The sequence below is a fragment of the Musca autumnalis genome, unplaced genomic scaffold (genome assembly GCF_047663935.1).
Source record: "Musca autumnalis isolate F117 unplaced genomic scaffold, ASM4766393v1 scaffold_3, whole genome shotgun sequence".
In the NCBI taxonomy this organism is placed as follows: Eukaryota; Metazoa; Arthropoda; class Insecta; order Diptera; family Muscidae; genus Musca; species Musca autumnalis.
In genome coordinates this window covers 140671377-140682913 of record NW_027411866.1, presented here as the reverse complement: position 1 = coordinate 140682913, position 11537 = coordinate 140671377, and the positions used below count along the sequence as shown (strand labels likewise).

At 38.1% G+C, this 11537-nt stretch overlaps 2 protein-coding genes across 2 annotated transcripts; one reads left to right on the top strand and one right to left on the bottom strand.

The window, feature by feature from the left end:
• Window positions 1-484: 484 nt before the first annotated feature.
• On the bottom strand, window positions 485-1399 carry LOC141400160 (uncharacterized). Its single transcript, XM_073979610.1, has 2 exons — window positions 1234-1399; window positions 485-1162 (listed from the first exon to the last, which is right to left on the bottom strand). Exons 1-2 carry the CDS (start codon window positions 1345-1347, stop codon window positions 536-538), a joined length of 741 nt encoding a protein of 246 aa, XP_073835711.1. The 5' UTR covers window positions 1348-1399; the 3' UTR covers window positions 485-535.
• A 7380-nt stretch (window positions 1400-8779) lies between these two features.
• On the top strand, window positions 8780-9527 carry LOC141400159 (uncharacterized). Its single transcript, XM_073979609.1, has 2 exons — window positions 8780-8848; window positions 8907-9527. The coding sequence occupies exons 1-2, from the start codon at window positions 8795-8797 to the stop codon at window positions 9465-9467; spliced, it is 615 nt and encodes a 204-aa protein (XP_073835710.1). The 5' UTR covers window positions 8780-8794; the 3' UTR covers window positions 9468-9527.
• The last annotated feature ends 2010 nt before the right edge of the window (window positions 9528-11537 follow it).

The window sequence follows — 11537 nt, the reverse complement described above, 5'->3', positions numbered from 1 at the left end:
TCCCATTTTAATAAGACTTGCGGTTTCCAAGCAAAATTGTGAAAACCTAAAAAACCCTTAAAAAGGTCAACTTGAATCGCGATTTATTTAAAAAGCGCACCGGCGATTTTTTTAGTTTTTTGATTTATCTTATCTATGAACATTGTAGTTTCAGAACACGCAAAAACTTTCCAGGTGTAAGCACCTTCAATTTAAATGTGATTCAAGAGCACCGTGGACATGAAACAAGCAAGTTAAATAAAACACTGTAAAAACATGTAAAATAGTATCAGTCAGCTATGCCGACAGAGATACACCATCAGCTGAAAAGGATTTCGTCTAACCATACTTGGTAACACATTTCGATGAGACACATTTTCCATCGTATTCAAGTGTATATAACTCTGTTAGCCTAAAGGCTGGGGATACAATAAATACAAGTCATCATCCCAAAAGTAAAATTCCAATAATGCCCACAAGAACATTAATTTCCATTGTAATCCTTCAAAACGTATTTATTGATGTCTAATTTTCCTCCACAAATCAAAAGAATTTATTAGCTGGTCAATTTAGAGCAGGACTTGACGTTCGTTGGAAATTGAGTAAATGTCATTTCCAAAGAGTTAACGGCATCCAAAACACAATCACTGGTATCACCGGGCACCTTCTTGATATCCTTAATCATTTTGATGGCTCTCTTGACTTGTTTCTTCAATTTGTTAACTTTGCGTACCATTTTGACGAAACATTTATGGGCAGTCTTGGCATCGGAAACAACACCATAGGTTTCAATATCAGCGGCATCTGCAACAGCTGTCTCCTCCTCATCCGCATTATTGCTGTTGCCACAAATACTTTCGTTAATACCCAAAATGTCCTTGCATGTCTCCAAGATATCATTGCAGGCATCAATCAAGTTTTGGACCTTCTTGTTAACTTCACCACCACAAGCCTGAACACTGTTAATGAAATTCTGGGCAGCTGTTTGAATTTCCAATACCTCTTTTATAGTACAGTTCAAACCCTTCATATAACGCAAAGCCTTTTTAATGATGCGATACATGCCAGTCCACACTCCATAGGGTTCAATTTCAACAATTTCATCGGCCAAATCTTGTGCAATCAGTTCCATTTCTTCCATTAACTCATTGTCGAGGATAATGTCACCAGTAGTGGCATTGGCCTGCATTGGAAGGAAACGAAATATTGCAATAGAATGTTGTCTCATTTTTGGCGGAATCCTGAATAACTTACCGAAACCGCAACTAGGCAAAATGCGGCAATCAGGGCGAATACAGTAAACTTCATTGTTGTTGTTTTTGTTGACACAGAACGTTTATAAACTGCACGGATTAACTGACATTGCATTTTAAAACATTGCAACTTTTATATTCCGCCATTGGCTGTGGGATTATCTGCCTATCCGTATGTTTGATTAAAACGTTTCTATTACTCATCGATTTTTTTGGACAATCTCAATTTTCTAGAAAACATTTTGTTAATTGAATGACATTAAGTACAAGAATTAGATGTACGATAATGGACTTGCAGCGTTGAAAAGTTGATATAATTATCTGAAATTGTCAATTGTATGATAAGACACTAGAGTGCTGCTACATGTTTGAAAATAAAACAAAAAAATTACGACAAAAGGTAAAGAAAGAAAGGTATTATCGATTTTTTTGTTTTATTTGCGAAAGCAAAATAAAAGTAAATAATATAATAATGAATTGATATCGTTATTAAATAACCATTAATCTAGATGAATTAATGTCCAGACTGAGATAAATAAAAGATTTATGTATGTCTCATTCCTATTGTTTATTTCACAGAATCCTTCATTTGAACTTGTTCATTCCGGACTCACACAACTCTATCTATGTTGGTGGAAAAGTTAAATGTCAATTTTCAGATAGTTCGCTCAACAAATGTAGCTAAACTTCTCAAACCCCATAAAATCAGGAGGTACCCTTTTTATATGGGGGCTGTACCAAAACGAGAGCCGATGTAGCCCATCTTTAAACTTGACTTACCTATGGAAGATAGACACTTGGGCCAACGTGACAAAAAATATTTAAACGTCTATTACTTATAAACAAGGTGAGATTTTTTAACAAATCAAAAAAAAACAATTTTATAGGAAAAGTTGGGGTGACGTAGGGGATGGAAGATACCAAGGAACGGTCCTGACCGGTTTTAACATGGCAAAGCCCAGGATTTATCTTGGCCCCTCTTTCATCTCAAGTGGACGCTGACCTCCCCGTGGTGACACCTGGGGAACTGCCTTTAACACCCGGTAGTGAAGGTAGTGAGCTAACATGTGCCGCGCGTTTTCCCATAAGAACGTTAAAAACTTGGGTTTGGGCGTCGGGTTAGTAACCCTCCCCTAGAAAAAAACAGCCTAATATGAAAAATCGAAAGAAAAGTAAAACAACCCCCTCTAAAGTTGACGAACCCCGCAAACGTTTTAAGGACCATGATCTGCGAATCTGCACCTGCAATGTTCGCACTCTTTATAGAGAAGGTGCAGTCTTCGCATTGGCAGATGTACTTGAAAAGTACAAGGCCGATATTACTGCCATACAAGAAATACGATGGATTGGGAAATGCATCACAACAACACCTAAAGGTGACGCACTGTATTATAGATGCCATGACGTAAAGCATGAGTTTGGTTGCGGATTTGTAGTTGGTCGAAGGTTAAAACATCTGGTCTCCAGCTTCACCCCAGTAAATGAAAGACTCGCTGCAATTCGAATAAAAGCTAAATTCTTCAACATCAGCTTTATTTGCGCTCATGCTCTCACTGAAGAAAAGGACGAACAGACCAAAGATATATTTTACGAGCGCTTAGAAGAAACATATGACCGTTGCCCTGCCCATGACCTTAAAATCATTCTAGGCGATTTTAATGCCAGAATTGGAAAGGAGAATATCTTTGGCCCAACAGTCGAGAAATTCAGTCTCCACAGTGAATGGTATGAGGCTGAAAGGCTTTGCAGCTGCAAAAAACATGGTAGTTAGCAGTACCAGATTTAATCATCTCGATATTCATAAGGGCACCTGGCTGTCTCCAGATCAAAGAACAAGTAATCAAATTGATCATGTTGTAATAGATGGAAGACATTCATCCAGCGTGTTGGATGAACGATCGTTCCGAGGCGCAAACATTGATTCGGACCACTACCTTCCCAGCAAACCAATCGTACCGACATCGTAACGAAATCGGAACAAAATTCGGACGATACGTCCGATATCTGATCCGAAATCGTAACGATATCTTAACGAAAGTTGTATGAAGTGGTTGACATAATTTCGGAACGAAATGTCGGAGCGACATCGGATCGATTTCGGTCCGATTTCGTAACGAAATCTGAAGAAAATCCTTGGGAAATTCGGAAAGCAAATTTCTTTCCGACATTCGTTCCGAAATCGGAACGAAATCGGTACAAAATCTGAACTATATCCTCTCCGAAAAATCGTTTAGAAATCGGAACGAAATCTGAACGACTTTGCTTCCGAAATTGTTCAGACGTGTCGGTCATCAGGCATTTGGTTTGCTGGGTTGTTGCAGCAAAGGTACGTACCAGATTAAACGTAGCAAACAAAGTGCGAACAAACACAACACGGAAGTTGGACATCGGTAAGCTGCAATCACAACAGATAGCAACAGCATATTCCACTCAACTGGCCCAACTGCTTAATCAAAGCACTCCTCGTCCCGATAACATATCAGGACAATGGCCAAAACATTGCTCACTCGATGCAAACAGCCGCAAAATCAGTACTTGGATACCATAGACCTCCACCAAGGAATCTATGGTATGGCCAGAAGTGTCGTGCTGCTACCGAAGAGAAAAATGTGGCATATAGAGCTGCCTTACAATCAGTAGCAACGCGGAGATAAGGAGAGAAGAGAAACGTCTTGTTTGCGCCATCTATTCTTTGGCCTGCCAATTCTGCGTGCACCGTCAAGCTTCTTCTTTCACAACTGATGTCGTTAGTTGTGTTTACGGCGGTGCCGAGGTAGACGAACTCTTTTACTACCTCAAAATTATAGGAACCAACGTCAACAGTTGGCCCGATCTCTATGAACGCATTGCGCGTCGACACCATCAACTTAGTCTTCCCGCCGTTTACCGCCAGTCCCACTTTAGCAGATTCTCCTCCGACCTTCACAAAGGTATCTGTTACTTTTTTTTTTACTGATAGTCCCATGATGTCTATATCATCAGCATAAGCAAGTAACATGTGGCTATTGGTGTAGATTGTGCCACTTCTTTTGACGTTTGCCACTCGAATAACCTTTTCCAGTAGGATGTTGAAGAGATCACACGAGAAGAGATACCTTGTCTGAAACCTCTTTTAGTACAAAATTCTTCGGAGAGGTTCTTTCCTATTTTAACTGAGGATCTGGTATCAGTCATTTTACAGAGCCGAATGAGCTTTGCGGGGTTACCAAATTCAGACATGGCCTGGAATAACTTTGAACTTAGTGGGCTGTCCGGCATGCGGTACACAACGATTATCGTTGTGTTCCGGTACAGTACCACTAAAATATTTTTTAGTGTTTGTGTTCCTGAGCGGTACACTATCGTAGTGTACCTATCCACCTTGGTACGGTACAGAACTGTACGGTACGATACCATAGTGTTTATTTTCGAACACTGACCTTATCAAAGTGTTGCCTCTTGAGCCGGTTTATTGCTGTCTTTACCTCATCTTGGCCGGGTGGCATGTATTCGTCGGCTTCGTTACTTTTGGATACCAACAGTTTGGAAAAATGCTCTTTCCATATCCTTAGCACACTATCTGTATCAGTTATCAGATTACCTTGCTGGTCTCTACAGGAGGATGTGCCAGTTCCAAAGCCACCAGTTTGATGCTTCACTCTTTGGTAGAATTTTCGGACTTCATTCTGTCTCCTGTACATCACGATTTTTCCACACTCCCGCTTTTCCATCTCTCTCTTCTTCCTGCGGAAAATACGTTTCTCCTCCCTCCTTTTCTCCCGATACCTCTCTCGTGCGCTACGCGTTGCTGCTGATTGTAAAGTAGCTCTATATGCCGCATTTTTCTCTTCGGTAGCAACACGACACTCCTGGTCATACCATGAATTCCTTTGTGGAGGTCTCTGGAATCCAAGTATGGATTTTGCGGCTGTTTGCATGGAGTGGGCAATGTATTGGCCATTGTACTGATATGTATGTTATCGGGACGAGGAGTGCTTTGATTAAGCAGTTGAGCCAGTTGGGTGGAATATGCTGTGGCTATCTGATGTGATTGCAGCTTACCGATGTCCAACTTCCGTGTTGTGTCTGTTCGCACTTTGTTTGCTACGTTTAATCTGGTACGTACCTTTGCGGCAAAAAGGTAGTGGTCCAAGTCTATGTTTGCACTTCGGAACGATCGTACATCCAACACGCTTGATGCATGTCTTCCATCTATCACAACGTGATCAATTTGATTTCTTGTTCTTTGATCTGGTGACAGCCAGGTGCCCTTATGAATATCGAGATGCTTAAATCTGGTACTGGTAACTACCATGTTTCATGCAGCTGCAAAGTCTATCAGCCTCATAACCAGGGCTTCGGAGTCGGAGTTGGAGTCGGAGTCTAGCAAATTTTGCTGGAGTCGGAGTCGGAGCCGGAGTCGTGAAAAAAGCTCGACTCCGACTCCGGGCAACAATCTGTTCTACATTTATCAAAATTTGTCAAATCAATTTAATTTATTTAAATGATCGTAGTTTAAAAAAACTCTTAATCTCTATTTTGGCTACAAAATGCATATCGGAAGCATTTTTAAGTCAATTGATTGGAATAATGTTTGCATGCTCCAAATATACTTGGGGAAGATGTTTTAGAAGATTTACAGGTCATTTTAAGGAAGACTCACTGGTCTTCCCTTGTTTTTTATTAGAAGTCATTTATGTCTGCTGTAAATGAACCTGTTGGACTTCTATGAAAGACCTTGTAGTACTTTAAGGGAAATCATACGAAAGACTTACCACGGTGTCCCTTAACCAAATTTAAATGGAAGGAGCTTACACTTGAGAAGTTTTCGCGGATTTTGAAACTGCAATATCCGAAGAGCTTTTTAAATAAATCGCGGTCAAACTTCACACTTATAGGGGTTTTTTAAAATTTCACGATTTTAGAAGTGAAAATTTTCTCTGCACTGACTGTATCGCCTCTTTATAAAACTATACCATGACTACAATTTACCAACTTAAACTTATAAATCTCAAAAATGGTAGAACCTAGGAAAATATTGCAAAAGTCAGTCTTGTGGAGAATTTCCACAGCTATATGATTTTCTCCAGTCCCATTTCGATAGGACTTGCCGTAAAAATGTGACCTAAACGTCTATATCTCAAAAATGGTAAAACCTACGAAATTGTAAAGGCCACTTCTTTAGTGAATTTTTGCAAAAACAATATTTTCTTTAGCGTCATTTCGATAGGACTTACCGTTTTCAAGCAAAATCGTGAAAACATAAAAAAACCTTAAAAATGTGAACTTCAAGTAACCTTAACCACGGAAGTGTATGTTAAGGGGAAACAGGATATTTTGGTCTTCTACCACGATGCGGTGTTAAAATATCGTAAATTTTATATAGCTCAAAAAATTACAGAGAGTGTTACCGGACAGTAATTATGGTAATTTGATATTTCGAGTCTCATTGGGTACATATCGACGCCTCCAAACAATAGTATGCTAAGTCGACTTAGCATGTTTTCAAGTTCTTTACATTTTTATATTTAACGTCCTTTAACTTAAATTCTGTCAAATTTTGGTAATGATCGGACTATCCGAACAGAAGTTATAAACAAATATTTACTTAGCATAGTACTGAAGGTCAAAGAAATTTCCAAACTTTTAGGGCTTGTCCTGCAAAACTCGCTTTTCAGAATTAGCAAACTATTATATGGAGGTGTCGAACGTCCTTTAACTTAAATTCTGTCTAATTTTGGTAATGATCGGTCAATCCGAACAGAAGTTATAAACAAATATTGCCTTAGCATAGTACTGAAGTTCAAAAAAATTTCCAAACTTTGAGAGCTTCTCCTGCAAAACTCACTTTTTAGACTTAGCATACTATTATTTGGAGGTGTCGATATGTACATAAGTCAAATTCGGAAAATTGTAAATATACTCGTTGGTGTTTAGGTAGAGAAACCTTGTCCGATTGCAGTTGCCTTGAAGGGTTTTGCTACATGTTGTGAAGTGTGAAGTATACTGTAGTGCTGTTACTTTGTATTCCGTATTGTCAACGAAAAAAAAACGAACAACTATGTTTTGGTATCCGCCCAATGTAATGTATCTTGAAAGTTCAAACTGAAATGACTGTAATTTAAGTTGTGAATTTTAATTTATATATTTTCGGAGTCGACTCCGGAGTTGGAGTCGGAGTCGAGAAAAAAATTGGACTGGAGTCGGAGTCTGTCTAAAAATGGATCGACTCGGAAGCCCTGCTCATAACATTGTCAGATGTTTCACTGTGGACACTGAATTTCCCGACTGTTGGGCCAAATATATTCTCCTTTCCAATTTTGGCATTAAAATCGCCTAGTATAATTTTAATGTCATGGGCAGGACAACGGTCATATGTTTCTTCTAAGCGCTCATAAAATATATCTTTGGTCTGTTCGTCCTTGTCTTCAGTGGGAGCATGAGCGCAAATAAAGATGATGTTGAAGAATTTTGCTTTTATTCGAATTGTAGCAAGTCTTTCATTCACGGGTGTGAAGCTGGAGACCATGTGTTTTAACCTTCGACCAACTACAAATCCGCAACCAAATTCATGCTTTATGTCATGACAGCTATAATACAGAGCGTCACCTTTAGGTGTTGTTGTGACGCCGTTCCCATTCCATCGTATTTCCTGTATGGCAGTAATGTCGGCCTTGTACTTTTCAAGTACATCTGCCAATGCGTAAACTGAACCTTCTCTATAAAGTGTGCAAACATTCCAGGTGCAGATTCGCAGATCATGGTCCTTAAAACGTTTGCGGGGGTCGTCAACTTTAGAGGGATTTGTTTTTCTTTTCTTTTGTTTCTTCATAGTAGGCTTCTTTTTCTAGGGGAGGGTCACTAACCCGGCGCCCATTCACTAAATGTTTTACGATCGTCACCAAATATTGCTGGTGTCTATTTGTAACGAAAGGTAGATAATAGCGGCTTGATCGCTTTATCTACTCGAGATATCAAGATTGGTGTATATACTAAAAGGGGGGTGTAGAACGAATTTAGAATTTTAGGCAAAACAAACTCATAAAAAAATACCCTTTCCGGATCGTGGTGATAATGTGTAGGTATCAATATAAAAATGTTTTCACAATGCTAAGATTAAGATTGATTCTGATCCAGATTATTGAATGCGAAAAACAATTAACTCGAAACTACCGAAAATTTTATTTTACTAAACAAATACTTGAATAATATCAGTTTTAATGCGGATATAATTGACAGTAATAAGTTATCGTGATTGTGATAATTCACTTTAGGTGGTTACTTATGTATGTAAGTATGTATGTATGTATGTATATGAAAGTCCTCCATAAGAAAGTGGTTTTCAGATAATAACGACCACCAAAATAAAAATAAAAGAAATTATTTGCGTAAAAAGATAAATCGCAACTGTCAGTTTTGTCAATAATCTAGTGATAGTTATGCATACATACATATGTATTTCCTAATCATATCGTTCTATAGTCTGGAACATGCTAATAACGACATGACATTTGCCTATATAAAGAATTCGCAAATTTGAAAATGTATGTTATTTCTTGCAACAAGTTTCATCAAACAGCAACATGAAATTCACAATCTTTGCTTTGGTAGCCGTTTTGTGCTTGGCCGCTTGCAACGTAAGTTTTAAAACACGAACTTTTCTACAAATTACAATTTTAAATCCTTGTTTTACAGGTCAATGCTGCTGGCTTTGAAGACTCCAACCCCACCGATTTGGAATATGTCCCCATCGATTTTGCCGATGAAGTCGATATTGAATCCTACACCATTTTCAGTTCTTTCTATTGGATTGCCCGTGCCGCTTTGAAAACTTTGAAGGGTGCCAACTGCACCATCAAACAAGTTCAAGCCGTCAAGAATGCCGCTACCAACTTCATCCCCAGCATTCAAGCTTGCGGTACTGATGCTGCCAATGCCTGCAAGACTGTCATTACCTCGGCCCAAAGCGTCATCAGCACCTGTGACACCATCATCAACTTGAACGAACAAGTTTGCAACAATGATGAATCTACCAATGGCAAAACTTCCACTCCCTTGACTTGCTTCACCAAATTGTTAAGCCAATTGAACACCTTGAACAAGCAAATCAATGCCACTTTGACTGCCATCAAGAAGGTTCCAGCTGTACCCTCCGATGCCGCCGATTGTGCCAACAACGCTGTTAGTGATTTGACTTCTCCCATGAACAACTTTGCTGCTGACATTAAGTCTTGCTCCAAATTGACCAGCAGCTAAATGAAATGGCTGTTTCTTTGTTTTTCGTTTATAATAAATAAAATGAAATTTTAAAGCATATTTTTGGGCTTTGTTTTGCAAATTATTTTTTAAGTGGGTTAAACAATATGTGTACTAGGATTATGTTTTTTTTACAACCTCATATCCTTGTATCATAGCGTGATGAGTTTCAACATAAGATTACATAAAATCTTAATTATAAGGTGATTCAGTGAAAAAAAAACTCACGCACAAAGTGATTTTAAAATTTTTAATTTATCAGAATTATGTGCAATTTTTTGAAGTCACTGTTGATAGTAGTGTAGCAGATATATGTATAATTGAAAATAAACTTTAAAAGTCAAATGAAATAACCAAACCAAAGGAAATATTTTTTGAGAAAAAAAATTCCAATTAATTCTCTTTCGAGTTGATCTATTTTGACCTAAGAGGTACATTGAAAAATAGGGTTACCAGCCTAGTCGAACTATAGGAAAGGTTTGGAATTAAATGACAAACATTAAAATAAAATAAATAATTCGAATATACAAATTTCGAATGATTTGTGATATAAATGCTAGTTACCAAGCTTAGCCTCCGTCCACCCACTAAAACACCATTCAATATGTCTGATAATCGGTCTAACCACCCCTGAAACGTAGCATAGTGGTTGAATGTGTGGGGCTTCGGTGGATTCTTAATTTTTCAATGTACCTCTTAGGTCAAAATAGCTCAACTCGAAAGAGATTTAATTCAAATATCACTCTAAAAATGACCTTTAAGTTTGTTTTTCCGTTTGAAATAATCATTTGCGTAACTATAAAGTATTTGTATATATTCATGATCAGGGTAAAATTTTGAGTCGATCTATGCATGTCCGTCCGCCCCTCGTTGGTAATCACTCTAGAGTTAGAATTTCCAAGTTTTTGACGCTTTTAGCTACATTTTTGACATAATTTGACATTTAAGATTCCTAGTGTCCACAAAACTTATGTTCCAAAAATGTTGGACATTGGTCCATGTTTTGGTATAGCTCCCATATAACAGTACCTCCCAATTTTCGGTAATTTGACGTTTGAAGTTTTCAGCGGTCACGAAAGTTCTCGACAAAAAATAGGAAAGATAGGTTCCAGTTTTGGTATAGCCCCCATATAATGATACCTCCCGGCTTTCGGTGTACCGAACTACCTGTAATTTAACATAAAAGGTTCTCAACAGTCACAAAACATTCCCACAAAAAATCGTCATCGTAGGTCTCTGTTTTGGTATAGCCCTCATATAACGGTACCTCCCGATTTGTGGTGTTTTCCGGATTTTATATGAATCATAGGATAGAACTACCCGTAATTTCACATTTGAGGTTTCCAATGATCACAAAATATCTCCTATCTAGAAAGAAGTTTTGTGGGACAAAACTTAATAAACTCAGATAAAGTACAACATTAACCCTAAAACGTGATTTTACTTTTGGCAGATTCCTGGCGTATAGGTACGATTTAGAGTTTTGGTGTATTCGGGGACCTATAGTAAAATCTTATAACAAATAACTTTATAGAATATTTTGATCTGATACGATCGCATTTTAAAGGATTTGTTAACGTTTTTGAAAAAGGGACCAAAAAGACCCGTTTAGTGACTCGCATTAGGGTTAATTTTTTTCATAAAAAAGATACCCCGCATTGTTGTAAGTAATATTGCCAAAGACACTTCATAGCTAAAATGCAAGGATTCCAAGGAATCTGATGTCGAATATTGCAAAACCTGTAGAAATGGGCGGAATTTGCCACGCCTATTTACGTTACTTCCCGACGTAAACTTTCAAAACGCCGATACACGTGTCTTCTTTTTTTCGGTCCTCTTTCATAATCTGTGTAGTTAAATTTTGTTGTACAGTGTAATGAGGGCTAAAACCTTCAAAATACCGAAAATCGGGTGGTATCGTTCTATGTGGGCTATATGAAGGCGTGGACCTATACCGATAAATTTCATATGTAACGTTTTCTACCGCAAATGAACACCAATTTAAGCCATTTCAGTGGAATATTGAGGCAACAACCTTCAAAATACCGGAAATAGGGAGGTACCGTTCTA